This window comes from Pseudopipra pipra, chromosome Z (assembly GCF_036250125.1).
Source record: "Pseudopipra pipra isolate bDixPip1 chromosome Z, bDixPip1.hap1, whole genome shotgun sequence".
Classification (NCBI taxonomy): domain Eukaryota; kingdom Metazoa; phylum Chordata; class Aves; order Passeriformes; family Pipridae; genus Pseudopipra; species Pseudopipra pipra.
This window is the reverse complement of record NC_087581.1, coordinates 15,039,352-15,055,093: the sequence shown is the minus strand read 5'-3', so window position 1 is coordinate 15,055,093 and position 15,742 is coordinate 15,039,352. Positions and strand designations below refer to the sequence as shown.

The 15,742-nt window shown below is 40.8% G+C and overlaps 2 protein-coding genes across 4 annotated transcripts in view; one reads left to right on the top strand and one right to left on the bottom strand.

The window, feature by feature from the left end:
• The first annotated feature begins 10 nt into the window (after positions 1-10).
• ARL15 (ADP ribosylation factor like GTPase 15) overlaps positions 11-15,742 on the top strand; it is a 260,768-nt gene continuing 245,036 nt past the window's right edge. Inside the window, exon 1 of one of the 3 annotated variants that reach the window (XM_064642700.1) lies at positions 11-370. In XM_064642700.1, coding sequence (XP_064498770.1) covers positions 99-370 — 272 coding nt within the window. In that variant the 5' untranslated portion in view covers positions 11-98. The remainder of the gene's footprint in view (positions 371-15,742) is intronic. The other 2 variants (XM_064642702.1, XM_064642705.1) reach the window with 2 other exon arrangements.
• HSPB3 (heat shock protein family B (small) member 3) lies at positions 12,666-14,967 on the bottom strand. Its single transcript, XM_064642712.1, has one exon. It carries the CDS (start codon positions 14,797-14,799, stop codon positions 14,350-14,352), a length of 450 nt encoding a protein of 149 aa, XP_064498782.1. The 5' UTR covers positions 14,800-14,967; the 3' UTR covers positions 12,666-14,349.

The following is a 15,742-nucleotide window of genomic DNA, read 5'->3' as shown; positions in this document are numbered from 1 at the left end:
GCGGGCGCGGGGCCGGGCCGTCCCACGTCGCCAGTTGCGCTAATCCAGAGCCGAGCGGCAGGGCGGAGTAGCCGAGCGCAGAGCGGCCGCCCCGTTCGATGGGCCACGCCCCATGCCCCTTGCCGGCCGTGGGCCCGTGGGATGCGCCGGGAGGGTCCCGACACCCCTGGGAATCCCAGGATACCTGGGGCTGCTGGCTGTCCCGGGTTCCTGTCTGGTCTCCGCCACTCCAACGCTACGGTGCCTCCCGACCCCTCGAAAGAACGTCAGTTCTTCCCCGGGTCCGGCTGGGAAGCTCCCCGGAGACTGCGTTGGTTCTGGGGGCTGTCCTCCGGCTTGGCTGTTGCTTCCAAGGGAAAGGAATGTCAAGGTTGGTAAAGCGTGCGTTTTAGCCTTCGCGAACAATGCGGTCATGCTACCGATGTTTGTTTTCTGTGGAACAGCCTCAGTACCCCCACCCCGGTGCTTTTTTTCCCTGCGTGGTCGTTTCCATTCAAAATTCCTGATGCACCTGGTCCTGTGTTGTCTAATCACATGGATCCCGTCCCATTAATCATCTTTTGAGCTCTCTCTGTATCCCTGGGTACACGTTTCTCTCAAGATTTCTACCTGTTAATGAGCAGTTAGAAAGAAGTTCTTCAGAGGAGATGTGCAAGTTTGTGGGCCCCAGTTCTTCATGTTTTCATATCAGCATCCAATGGATACACAGTTCTTGCTCATTTCTTTGGTGTAGTTTAGAGTGTATGTTACTTCTAAAATGTCTTTGTGTCAAATAATTTCATCTGGGGGTGATTCACTCGCTTCCTACAAGACCCACTTGCTTCTTTTCCTTGCTGGTTTTAGTGTCTCATACCTGGGATTTACTTTTATTCACTTTTTTCTTTGGACCTTCATTGTTTCCAAAATTATGCGTATTGTAGTGCTCATATTATCACAGTGCGCTTCTGTTCCTGTTGCTCGGCTGGTCTGCTCAACATTTTTTGAATTTATCATCTCACCCCAGTCTAGCATAATAGCCCCAAATTCCCTTGTTGCTTAAATCTGGAAGTCTGTTTCAATTACCCAATACCAGTAGTGCGCAAAGAACCGCACAGTTCACCACACAACCAGCTGCTCAGTGGCCAGCCCAGTGGAACACATTTGTGTTGCATCACCTGTGCTGCCATCTCCAAACCCAAGCACTAAATTTGCAGCAGCAAGTTTTCAGAGAGCAGTTCGGAATATCAACATCACTGCTAAGGCAAGAAGCAACAGTCCTCTCCTGAGAGAGAGCTGGCAGCTGGTAGAGACACCCTGACCTCGCCTTGTCATGGGCACCCATCCGCCCACCAGCAGGCTCTGAGGAGCTCCTCAAGCCCTGCATCAGCATCTGTCAGTGCTCTTAGAACTGCCAAAGCTCTATTTCTGTCAGCCAGTGTTCTGCCCCTGCAGCCAGTGCACCATAAGTGTCTGCCTTCCACACAGGCCTGTGTCCCTTCTTCAAAATGCAGAGACTGCTGTGGCATCTGACCCACAGTCCACCATGCTGCCCCTCACCCACGTGACCAGCCTAGAGCAAGGACTAAAACCCCAACAGGAGGTAGATGTGTGTCAGTTTAACCTTGGTCTTAGATTTTATCCCAAATTATGACTGCTACAGATCGAGGTAAGTGATTGGGGTTTTATATTCCTTCCGAAGTTACTCGTAACATTGATCTGGACAATCTTACGCACTCTTGTGAATCCTCACAGGTTAAACTACCGAAGATTAGCTCCTAATCTGCCTTTTCTCTACCACTTATTGCTTTATATTTATTTGACTGCATATGATCCAACTCCCAAACTTTTCAGTAGTATTCATCTAAATGTCAATGTTGTTAATCAATAATATTGTTTTCTCTGAAAGTCTTTTTTTTCACATAAAGTGAACAATACTAGTTATGATGCTGACCTACTTGATTTGTTTTAAATAGACATATTTAGGATTTGCTTTCATTGGACAACCTGGAGTGACAAACAGGATACCTTGCCTGCAAAGCTGGTTCAGGAATTGGGATTTTGCTGCTCGAAGTGGTCATGCCAACAGTGCCTGCCAAGCTGTGGTTATCACAGCCAGAGCAAGACAAAGGGACAACTTTGATCTGGGCACTTGCCTTACTTTCTTGGGTCTGGTGGTGGAGGTGGCAGCTGTTCTGCTTCCCCCTGCTCCCTTCAGGGCATTTGACCTGATATTTCCTAGTAAGTACTGGCTCAGTGTTTATATCTCAAACAAACCGAAGCAAACGTTTCAAGTCCAACAGGGACAAAAAGTACTACCAGTAGAATTTGAAGGCATAAGGTCTAGGAAGCAAATGAGAACAATATTTCTTAATTTTTCTTATTTTTTAATTTCTTAGTATTTCTAAAATAAATATGTGTAATTTTTTAAAGTAGTTATTCTTTAAGACCTTCTAGTTTTATCTCAAGACTTTAACAAAAATTATGTGAAATTGGGTCATGGTTTTTCTGGCACTAATGCCATCAGTAAGGCAAAATTAAGAAAGGAGGAAGTGTGCTCTGTTATTTCCCTAGTGGACAAAACTGCAAAGAAAATTTTGAACAATAACAAGATTGCCAATGATGTTTTCCATCCTTTCTTCAAAGTAAGAATAGCACATAGTGACTTAGAGCATTTCAATTGCACAAAGCATGTATCTCAGTGCTTTGCTTTGTCAGGAATTCCTGCCATCTTCATTGGGAATCAAATTTTCAGGGGCAAAATGAATGTTATTCTGATCCTATTGAGACTAATATCCTATGATTCCATGAAAATGTCTATTATTTAATATGTTCCTAGGGATCTGTAATTTAGGGGGGTGAAGCTGAAAGCCATAATAAAGCCAAATGGTTATATATGGGATATCTCATTGGATATCAGTTAAGTGTCTCAAGACCCTGAGACCCTTGAGAATATATGCTACAAGAGGTTTTTGAAAGCAGTATGATTTTTTTGCTGATCAGGTGTAGAGACTTAAAATAAAAAGTTTGGGAACATTGTTTGGGAAATGTATAGGTTTAAGCTATCTTGAACTAGAAAAAAGTGAATGAGTAGAGGCTCTGAAATTTAAAAATAATGGAAGTTTATATCACCTTGAGTCACTTTTTCTTGAAGGTGTCAAAAATTTCCTTCTGTATTTTATTACTTTTCTTTTATGCTATTACTTTCCTATTTTACTAAGAAAAGCAAAGTGATTTTCCATGAGAGAAGATCAAGCTGTGGTGGCATTTTGTTTATGATGATACCCTTCAGTGGACCTTGGAAAAACCATGTGTCTGGATATGGAACAATACTCAAGTAGGAAACACACTGAATAGTGCTTTGTGTGAGGAAATGGCTACAAATAGAATAATTTCCATCACTATAATTTCTAAGAGCAAATTCGGTGAAATACTTACTCAGTATGTAATTTTTTGGGTTATTTTTTTGCTATTTGTGTTATATCTGTAGCAGGTGGTACTATTTCATCATAACTAGAGATGACTGTAATTTTTTAAAACGTAGAGATGGATAATAAATTTCCCTTAATAGGAGAACAAACTGCTTTTCTTCCATTTTTACATTGTTTGTCACAGGAATGTCACAGTTCATGGTGCCTGGCAGGGCTGCCACTAGAGGGCATGAAATTATTTTAAACACTGATTTTAAACACAAAATTATTTAAATAGTTGCTAAAACTAAAAAGCTAAAAGCAAGGAGAGACTTTGAACTAGGAAAGCAGTGAAGAAAATGCAATAAATTTGACAAATATGTTAGTCTGGTGGTATTTTTTCCAGTTTCTGAAAGATCAAATATTATTTAAATGTTTTGTAAAATCATATTAGAAAACATGAAACAGGTATGAGAAATTAAGACACTTTATAGTGTGATATAAAGTGAAATCTAGGAAAAGATGCAGTGGGATTTAGGGGAAACCAAAATATTTTTCAGTCATGAGCATGAATTAAGGAGAAATGTGCGTTGTTTTTTTCAAACTAGGCTGTGTAAAATTAGAGATAATTAATCAGAAACACTGACATTTTTTGCTTGGCCTTTGCAGTATATATTAGCTGTTTCATCTCTAGTCTGTGTAATAGATGGCTATTACTCAGATATTCTCAACCCTCTATTTAATATTGCTTGGAATGCACGTCTGTCTGTTTTCTGTCTGAAGAGATAATGTTTCAAAACCATCTACGGATGCTGTCAAGATAAATCCATCATGTATGCAGTTCTCCTTGCTGTAGCAGTGGGGATATGTGCTAAACAGACGTTCTGAGAGTCTTTCAAGGTTATGGGCAAATGGGCCAGTGTCAACTACCTGTCCCTTTGCATGCACACAGGCAGAATTTACCTGCTGAATGTAAAGGCAGAGACAGCAAAAGAGGATGCACGAGCCTGCTGTACTTCAGCCCAAGCTTCCCAAATCCCTGATGGATAATCTTAATCTTATATATTTCAATCCAGTACCCTTAAATGATAACAAATATTTTATAAAAAGCAAGACTGTGACCTAACTGGGTAGCTAATAAGGAAATCCAGATGAGGCCAACATTATACCTGTGTGCTGTATAAATATGGCATGAAAGTAAAGTTATCCCAGCAATAAACCCATTGTATAGGATGAATAAGGTATGGTATAGCAAGAATGAAAAATTGAGCATTCAGTCATTTCCTGCATGCAAGTGTCTCTGTCCTCACTCAGGACAGAAAAATTGCAGAGAGGACCTCTTTACCAGGCTCTATGCCTGTGTTAATGCTGGGGTTTGTCATGGGGAAAATAAATGCTGCTGGGTTGTAGAAATCCATGGCAGTTGGGTTCTTTGGGCTGAACAGGCTTATGTCAACCCTGAAGTTTCTCTGGCCCTGTGTGGGGAGGTGCCTGGCAGAGGCTGGTCTCAGAGCAAAGGACTGGTCCCTGGCAGCTCCTCAGTTAACACCTGCCAATTGATCAGGATAGACAAGCCTTGACACTACTTTATGTGTCTATGAGTTTTTGTTGTCCCTCATTGAACCTTACAAGAGTAACTTCTCAGTCTCAGACTGGAAACCAAGGACAAGTGCTCACTAACAGGCAACCGGTTTCGATGGCACTTTGACCATCAAAGGATCTTTCATTTTCTCAGAGCTTGTGTTTAAGCTAAGACTGTGCATTCTGCTAGCAGGAGGCAGTGACATTTACCTTAACATTAATTAACATTAGTGTTCAGGTGAAAAATTTAGCTCATGTTGTTGCTGGAGGACATAGAATACAGAAAGGATGGCCAAGGAGTTATTAATTTTGTCTGTGTCAGCTCAAGAAATTAAGAGTTCTTAGAAGCTCAATGGCTGAAAGTGACACTAAGTTACTTTATTTTAGCCTCTGGGTTTTGCTGGGTTTTTTGGTGAATATGGAGGCCTGCAAAGACTGAGGTGGTGAGAAAGGTTCTTGCTTGCTCTGGGCTGTGTATTTGTGAGAATGTGAATGGTATGAATGGACTATGACAGGTGTTTCCTTTTTGAATGCTTGTTTTGGGAGCGATTTCAACGCAGAGACATTCTGGGCATCCCATACCATTAGTGAAATTAGAGATTTTAATTTCCTGATAGAAACAGTGTCAGAACCTGCCTCTGGTTGTTCTGTATGCATTTAGAAGAAGGTTTTTTTAGCTACCCATAAATACAAAACTGTGTTCATATAAGCAGGATTTAAAATATATTGTTATAAAAGGGCAAGTGAAAGTAGAAATAGAAAAAATAAATAGTAGCAAGCAATGCCCATTGATAGTTATCAGCAAAAGCTAAAAGTATATTAATAATCATATGGCCAATGGGAGGACAGTCAGGACTTATGCAGCAAAAAATAGAATCCTAAGAAGAGTTTAGGTCAGTATGACATTGTAGTAGTTTGAGCCACATTAAAAATCTAAAATCCAACTTCCAAGCTTCCCCCACCCCTTCTCAACAATTTATCTTAACACCGGAGAGAAACTTTCAGGCCAGAGGCTTCTGTAGGGGAAGGGGGAAGTATATACATTTATTTACACAAATAAATACCATACAAACTAAAGGCAACTATATATATATATTACATTATTATCAGTCAGTCCTTTCAAGCCCCTCCTCTAACTTTAGTTCAGGAGCAGCCTTTAAGGCTGATATGTAACACAGTCTGCCGTGGGAGTGTTCTGGGCTCCTGAACGCTCTCTCCTCACCAAGTCCAGCAGTTGTTTGTTGTAGTCTCTCCTCCTCCTGAAGTCCGAGAAGATAGCTTTGAGTCCTTGCTCTCCTGCTGCTGGTGATCTCTCCCTCTCGGTGTCCCACCTCGTAGGCTGCTGCAGTGCAGCTTATCAAGCGTACGCGTCCTGGAATCTTCATTCCTCTAAGTCAGTTTTTGGCTGCCCCCGGTCAGCTTCAGCAGGCAACTCCCGAGCCTCTCTTGGCCCGTCTCCAATTTCGCCTGGATTCTTTTCCCAAGCACCGAGCTGATTTTATCAGCCCGTCCACTTGGCTCTGCTCAAGTGCTGAGCCTCAAAATCCACCCCCCACCAGCCTAAATGCAGTGGGGGGAAAAAGCCCCCTAGCCTTGGCCACAGGCAGCTCGGTTCAGTTATGCACTGTCCCAAGTGTCCCACAGCTGCAGGGGGGGGGAAAGAAGGCCTGGCCTCCTCCCTCTTACCTCAGGTGCTGTGAATCTCTTCCTTCACAGCGCACACTTCAAATACTGACTCTAATTCTAGCCAAAGGCTGAGCTGGGGGGTCGCAGGGCTTCCCCCCCCCACCCCGAGGGAAAGAGAGGGAGCCCAGCCACCCCCTGGCCTTGTCCACCTACACGCAGCAGACACCAACAGCAAAACAACCAAGACTGCAATGCCAACCATTTCCAGTACTGTGATATATGACTTTTGAGCAGAAGCAAACGACATGGACAGTGACTGGCTCTCCAGGGAACACTGTCCTGGCACCCAATCACCTCTGAGCCCCTTGAACTCTCAAGGGGGGCCAATTTCAAACTATGACAGACATGAAGATGACAAAACTACCAATGATGATAGAGGAAAGATATTGAATATACCCAAGGTTATTCAATACATATTTCTGCTCTGTGTGGAAAAATTAGACTCAGAATTTTTCATGTTGATGAATTCCTTTGTGTGCTATTAGTAACAAGGATGTTTATTAGCATGTGTTATACTTCTATATCTTTGTAACTCATAACAGCAGTATAGTAAAAGGACTGTCCCAAGTGCTGTCCAGACTATTACTTTTAGTTTTAGGATAAAATTTATATCACTGAACAAATCTCAAATCACTAGGGAAAACCTGCTTTTTATTGGCCTTGCTGGTTATTAACACTTGAACAATTGATGAAGGTATGTGATGAGTTTTCCATCAACTGAAATCTTTAAATAAAGATTTGATGTCTTACTTAAATATGTGTTCTTTTTAAAACATATTATGGACTGGCTTCATGAAGAAATTAGCAAGTGAGATGATGTGCGTTCAGTTCAGGGGATCACACTGGGGATCATCACTGATCCTTCTGACCTTTAAATCTGGAATAGAATAAATCTGGAAACGTTATCTATCTCCACACTGTAACCATTCCAGACTGAAGTTTCTACACGGTCTAAGTTAAATATTCCGATGGTTATGATAGAGTGTCAGCGTTCATATTTCTTCATGTATTTGCCTCAGAGTCTCCCAAGTTCCTCAGTTTCATTCCAGGATCAAGCCCTGAGGCTTCATATATACATCAAGTCAGAGACTGTATTTATGGTATATCTTGTACAGTACATACCTATCATGCCACCAGGACTTGAGTAATTTCAGTAAAGTTGCAAAAATATGCTTGAGCTACTATTAAAATGCATACAGCTGTCACCAGAGCAGGTAGCTCATGAGTTTCTGTCTGCCTTGTAAGCTGGAGTACAAGAATTATGTTTTTATTAGTCAAACCACACTCTGAAAATAATTTCCTTTCATTAATTTTTCATTATAGCTATGATCAGTGGAATCCCTTACACCACTGTGCTGCTGTGATGTCTGTGGAAGAGATGACTGCAGTGTCCAGGCTAACAAGAGACTGGTGTATCCAGTCTGATGGATGAGGAGTATCAGATGCGGAGTCGAACTAATAATAAAGGAGTTATTGCCACTAGACCCCAAAATGTCCTCTAATTCCATCTTATTTCTTGTGTGAAGTCAAACACACACAGGAAACTACTCATGTGATCCCATGTGGGCATCTGAGTCAGCTGCAGAAGCCACCAGCTGAGCTCTGCGCTGCACCGGTGCTGTGGTGGGAGAGAGCGAGGTTCCAGCCAGCCCTGGGGGCTGCACAGTGGCACCTGAGTGAGGAAGTCCTGCTGGATCAAACTAACCATGCAGACCAGCAAGAGGGACAGTGGCACAGGCTGTCTAGTTTACAGTAAACCAGTTCGAACTGATGAGGACTTGACTGTAGAAATTTTGGAGTGGCTAGTTCAGATAGGGCACTCCCACTTTAATCCCCATGTCATCCAAGTCTGCTAAGAACAAATAAAATTTTTTAGAGTTTCTGACATGCTGTGTCTACTTACACGATGGATTGTACAATTAATAAATGGGAAAATTGAAGGGATGTGCAATTAAGGTAGTAGGATGACTTATTCTTTCAGCCTAGCACACCAGGCATTCAACCCATGTATGTGTTCCTTTTCTATTAAAACCTAAATTTTTTTACGAAATTTCGAAATTCTTTATCAGCCCCTAAAAATGCTTATTTTACCAAAAAGTGAAATATTTCTTGTTGGAGGTTTAAATATTATGTCTTGAAATCTTTATATCTATTTTCTGGTTTTGACTTGAGATAGTTAATTTTCTTGACAGTAGGTGGTATAAGGCTGTGTTTTGGATTTGTTGGAAACGGTGTTGGTAACACAGGGATGTTTTAGCTATCACTGAGCAGTGCTCACACAGGGTTAGGGCCTTTTCTGCTTCTCATTCCACCCCACCAGGGAGGAGGCTGGAGGACATAAGAAGTTGGGAGGGGACACAGCTGGGACAGTTGACCCTAAGTGATCACAGAAATATCCCCTATGGCATCATGCTCAGCAGATGAAGCTGGGAGAAGAAGGAGGAAGGAAGGGACGTTCAGAATGATGGTGTTTGTCTTCCCAAGTCACCATTACATATGATGGAGCCCTGATGTCCTGGAGAATGGCTGAACACCTGCCTGCTCAGAGGAAGTGGTGAAAGAATCTCTTGTTTTGCTTTCCTTGTGAACACAGCGTTTGCTTCCTCTATTAAACTGTTTCTATCTCAACCCATGAGTTCACTTACTTTTCCTATTCTTTCACCCATCCCACTGTGGAATGTGAATGGCTGGATAGGGCTTAGTTGCAAGCTGGGTTTAAACCATGACTATATATATATGTATATGTATGTGTGTAATCTGAACCAGCTGGACTGTTTTTCCTGCTCCCCATCCTCGCTTGAGACACCTCTGGTGGGCTTCCTTGCTGGCTATGTGCCAAGGCCTACCCTGGTCCCACAGTTTTCTGTCTCCTCTTGGTGGACTGACTTGCCTGCTGCTGCTTCTGTGTTAGGTTGCAGAGCTGGGCAGCAGCACGCTTTGTCAACAGACGAGTGGTGCTCCCTGGGATCAGGGCCAGGACAAAGCACAGGAAACACACCAAGGAGCATGAGACAAACTGTAAATGACTCTATTTGCATCAAATCTATTTGTGCTAGCAGCTGCTAGACATACTTCCTCCTGGAAAGGCTGGTATCAGTGGTATTACATGTGGATAAAGAGTGCTGTTGCTGTGGGAGTTAGGTGCTGAAAAAATCTCCCGGAGCAGTTAATTAGGGGTGAGATAAGAAGGGTTTATTATGCCAAGGCAAAGATGTTACAAGACGCACCCCCAGGCCATGCCTGAGATGTTACATTTTATAATACCATCCATCCAATCCCAGATGTGTCCACCCTGTAGCCTTTACTCTGGTCTGCCCCGGGTCCACCTCCTGAAAATGGGTCTGGGGTGCATTTCAGGACCCTCTGTTCATCCCATCTTCATCAGAGCACAAAGGGTACATAGTCACCTAATTCTTGACTGTATTCTGTGGTTTAGGCCCTGATATGCTGTTCTGCCAACAATCTAGGCCTTGCCTTGACAAAAGACTAAACATTTCTGCTGTATTCAGGGGTAGGGGTGATATAGGGAGCATAGAATGGGGTAAGAGGGTTAAGGAATGTGTAAACAAGGGTGCTAGAGGGAAAGGGATAAGGGAGGAAGGGAGGGATGCTGCTTTTAGAGTCTACTTCCACTACTTATAAAACTTAAAAGTATTAGAAAAATAAAAAGCCATTAGGGGCTTAAGGCATCAGTGCTAATTTTTTAAAGAGATTGATGGGATTTGTGGTGAAGCTGCAGCCCACTATGGCACAGGCAGAAGAGACCTCCACTCTAATACTAACTTGGAGGGGAAGTCTTGAACTGTAGTGCCATGTTTCTCCTCTCTCTCTGTCTGTCCAAGTGTTTTTAATAAGGGATGATTTTTCAGCCTGAGCACAGCAGTAGACAGTCTGAGCTTTCTGGAGCTGAGCTGGCATACAGGGACTGTACTTCTGGCTCCAGAGTTAGGATGAGTGGGGCCAGCTCAGATATCTCCAATGTAGTGTACAGGTCTAAATCTTTAGACTTAACCCCTGTGTTCACAGTGCCCGGCCATTGAGATGTCATCTTTAGATGAGAGGAGCCAGCTGTTGTCTCTGGTAGTCAGCAAGACAGAGATCTGCATCTCTTCTGAATAGAAGGTGCACCTAATATTTTCAGAAATATCCCTACTTCCATTAAAACCCAATCTTGTGATGTTACTCAGATTAAAAGGAAGGTTTTGATTCCTGGCTATGAAGTAAGTAATATGAGACCTACGCCTCTTGGAGAGAATGTTGCCACCATGATACCCCAGAGGTTTCCTTTCCTCTTTTCCAATGCCCAGGGCTGAAGCTGGGTATTTATTGAGTGACTGATGGGTGTTATGTCAGCCTTGGTTCACTGCACCACCAGTGCAGTCTAGAGGCTGTGCAGAGAGAGACCTCAAACACCCTGGTTGTAGCAGAAACTATAAAAGGGAAACAAGTCAAAGGCATTTGTGGGCTTTCTGCCCACCAGGATCTTATGGAAATGTATGGTTTTCACCTTGTTTTTTGAGGCTAGTGTGATATTGATACCTTTTCTTCTGTGAAAGTATTTTTCACAGTGCTTAGATTTATGCATTAAATTATCCATTTGGAGGAGCAATCTGATCAATTACAAAGGTAATCCTTCACTGATGGGAACTGAGAAGGCTCTCTAATGCTTGCTCTGCAAGGCTTGCCAGGCTTATCGCTTATTCTGGGACAGAATTTTATGGACAGCCAATTTCACAGTTCCTAATTTAACCACATCAGCATGTCTTAAATCTGTCTTAAGCTGTAGCTGTTCTAAAATCTTTGGTGTTGATAAATATCTCAGTCTGCTGCCCATGAACGATATTAGCAGCTTTCTCTGACATTCACATTCAGTCAAATTATAAAAGTAAAACATCATCTAAAATATGTGAAAACAGCTCTTTCCAGACTATTTCGAAACAGTACTTCAAGGCTGTTCTGGTAAACATGTAAAAATCGTTCCTCCAAGAAATTTCAGTAAACTACCACTTAAAAAGGAGAGAAGCACCTCCCTCTGTGCTGCTGTTGGTGCTAAAATGCAGGAGGTCAGTGGCAGGTCCAATCTCCAGCATGGTCCCTATTACATGAACACTTGAGTGCCAGGCCAGGGGCACCATTCACCAAGGAGCACCAATGTAGGCTTTTGTAAAGCTCTGGCTACAAGAGAAGGTAAAATTTGGCTGGGTACATCCCTGCCATGTTTGGGTTAGGGTGTTCCAGTGATTTCTGACTGATAATGTTGTGAGCAAGAACAAACTTGGGCACAGAGTGATGCAAAGAGACCTACAATACAAGACACTCAGATGCCACATTCTCCATCCAGTTTTGGGAGGCAGGCCTGTGTACATAAGCAGGCCTATGTGTAACCAAAATATTAACATATAGATGTTATGATTATGGCTGTATGGTCAAATTACTTGCCAAATTTCCAGTAGTTTAATCATGATCTAATTTGATATAATTAAATAAAGTATGTTGTTTTTAGAACTACTTTCTTATCTCTAGGGCTATGAATATCATTGCAGTCATAGCTAGAATAGTTTTTTATAATAATCTGTAAGTTTAAGTGGTAAAATTTACAAAATACTCTGTAAACAAAAGTCACCAAAGCAGATTTCTAACTTTTGATCCTCAACTCCATCCCAACAATTGTGCCATAAGGTGATGTGGAAACCACGAGTTTAATCTTGTTAAGCTTTTATAAAATTGACCTGTAAAGTTTAAATCCAGGCCTGTATCTAAAATTCAACTCAATCCGTGTTACATCTTCTACCAGATTCCTGACTGATGAGGATTCTTGACCTAGAAATCGAGGTCTGATTTGCTAGTGAGATCTTAAACCAATACACAAATCAAACACAGGCCATATGAGGGAAAAGTATGGGGTTGAGTGGAAATGTAGGGACATGTGTTTTATATTTGGTTTAGTTCGTTAGAAAACAGTATGCTCTTGACTTTTGGTCAATTAAAAACATAAAATAATGGAACATGATGGAAATTTACAATTCAGACCTTATTCTGCATTTCTTGTACAGATTCCTTATGACTTTTAGCACAAATAATAAATAAAATATCAGAATTGTAGTACTCACTTTTCTAAAATTAATTGCTTCAAATATCTTTGAGTCTAAACAACCATGATGTAATAACTCTAATAAATGGACACATGCAAACTTACAAGCTTAGAACTTTCGTTTAAACTAAGGGACTCTTTGGCTTCAGCTAGCAAGAGCCTGGGCTTTGTTAATCAGATTTTTCTTGTATTCTTAAAATTGTATTTGTAGTCAGTTTCATTTGATTATGTTTTTGATTTGTCCAAACAGCAGATGGATATGATAGAGTCTGTATTTAACTTGGCACTTTCCATTCCACATTCCTTTACTATTCATAGCACAGCAGACATACCCATCTCCAGTAGACATAAAAGGAGGCAGTTCAACTTGCAGCTGCAGTTCCCCTCAAATGTGTGAGTATTTACAAACTCACAGCATTATTTCTTTTTAATGTTGAGAAGACCAGATACTAGATATAGTGGGTGGATATTTTTTCATCTCTGCCACTCTCATGAAAGAGTGGAACAGAAACTAAACCTGTTTAGAAGGTTTAGTTCCTCTTTAAGTGAAGAGGAACCTCTTCACTTAAAATAAGTTTCATGTAGAGCCCATGTTCTTACGGAGAGAGTGGGACTATACACAGGCAGAAAAATTTGCTCTTGAAGAGAGAGTTGTGGAATCTCAGCCTAAATTGTCAAGCAACATGAAGAATAAAATACTCATCTGATTGAATAACAAGACTACCTAAAATGCATAAGAATAAAGGCATTTGTGTAAGAGTAATGTCTTTTTATTACCAGGTTTCACAATGAAGAATTTGATCCTTTTGAGCATTTGTAAGCAAAAATTTTTTTCTTCAGTTGATAACATAGTGGAAAATGTTAAACAAAACCAATTTTCTAAAATGTCTTTAAATGTTTTCTTTTAAATTAATTTGTCTTTGACAGAAAGTATAATTTCTACTTACTGTGTTTTCAAGCAAATATAGTCAGTGATTATTCTTTTTTCTTATAGTTTCAAATATGCAATACACTTCTAAAAAACAGTCTCTCAAGACTTATTTTGGTATACAAGCTTGAACTGTGGAAATAGAGATTTTTTTCTTGATAGTATTTTTCAGTTTGTATGCTTTTCCAAAGAGAAGAATTTGATTTCAAAAATTAGAAAGCACCTTTTTTGCTACTTAAATTAAATTTCCATAACTTGTCTATTGCCCACAACTCAAAACTAACTTACAGCTTGTCTATTGCTTCTTTAATCTTTATGACTATGTATGACAAATGCTTATTTCTTTAGAAATACAACTCCTCCTACTTAATTCAAAAATATACTTTATTTTTAATGTATTATAAAACAGATTTTTTTTTCTCCTGCTGAGACTAGCCTAAGTTTGCTACTCTTCAGATAGCCTGGATTTCCAACATATATGTAGCTGGAGGCAAGCAGTCTAACATTCACATCAAACAATAAACTCAGCATACTGAAAAACATATGCAAAGGCTTTCCTTTACTGTGATATAAATACAGCCACATGCTTACCACACTCTACAGCATTGCATGAATGATATTACTTTGTTATATTAATTAAGAATGATTTTATCTCACCAATTACTACAGACAAGGTTCTAATTCTTTCCCACCGAGTTCTTCATTTCAACAACCAAAATGCCATCATGGCAGAAAAGTGCAGACAAGTCCTTGTTCTCCACCCCGTCAGGTAATTTGTACTGTCTGGTAAAGCTTCTGGATATGAAACCGTGTTCATCCATCCTGGGTCCGTGTTGAGCTTTAATCAGGAGCCAGCCTTCAAAAGTCTGGATAATGATATCTTCGGGACGGAACTGCACAACATCCAGCAAGACCTGGAACCGTGTGTTTTCCTCCTCCTGGCCACTCTCCCCTGCCCCAGTCGTGCTTTCTGTGGTGCATCTTTGGTTGCTCAGTGCTGCTGTAGCAGGGCCTGGCAAAGCATATAAAAGGTGGTTCAGTTTGTGTGTTTCCAGCTCTTGGTCAGCAAACTGCTCCTGGTAGCGTACAGGAGTTTCCACCCAGTGTCTTATAACAGCTTCTGCCATGGCTGAGGCAGAAAGATCAGCTGCTACTCCTGCTGCCTTGGGAAGCTGCAGAGTCAGAGTGAGCCCTTCCCAGCCGTATGTCTCACCCAACAGACTAGTCTATTAGTGGATGTCGCCTTTCACTTTTAGAACAGGCAAAGCTTAACATTTAATACAGCATCCTGTGCTCCAGTGCTGGGAGACTTGTTTCGTCTTTTATCCACTAACAATAGAGCACTATTTATAGTGCTGAGGCCTTGAGTGGCTTCAGCACATGCACAGCTTTCATGCATGACTAGCAAAAGCAAAATTTTAATGCACCTCAGATTATTGCAATATTATTTTGTTTACCATTATAAATAACGAGCACAAAAATAATATCTGATCGCAGGGCAAATAATGCCTGCAATGGTAAATAGCTAAGAGAAAAGTGCAGTGAAAAGGGAAAAGCATTTCTAAATTTTAGCGTGTTTGCTAGAAAATCCCTATAGCTGGGCTTGGTAATGTAAAGCAGAATGTTGTGGCAACTGATGGTGAAAATTGTTTATTTCATTTATTAGTGCAACAATAGTTGCCCTAATGCTAGAAATAATCAAACAAGATACTTTTATTCCTTCTTGTTTGGCTATTCTTGTTTAGAGTTCTAATTCTTGTCCTTACATGTTCCATTACCATGGAAATGGCAAGTCAATTCAAATGGGATTTTTGGTTCCTAATGGAGTAATGAAGAAAGATACTTATTAAATTATTAAATTTTGATACTTATCAGAAATTAACTTCTTTATTGAGTTCATAGCAGAGCAGGATTACCAGACGTATCTATAATTGAAGCTCTATGTTTGCTATCTTATTTTAAACCCATTAAGGCTACATAGCAATGTAAGGAAATTTTCAAAAGTTAACGATAACTTACATTAATGCATTTAATTGAGTATTGTGAGAAATGAAAGTTATACTACTTTAT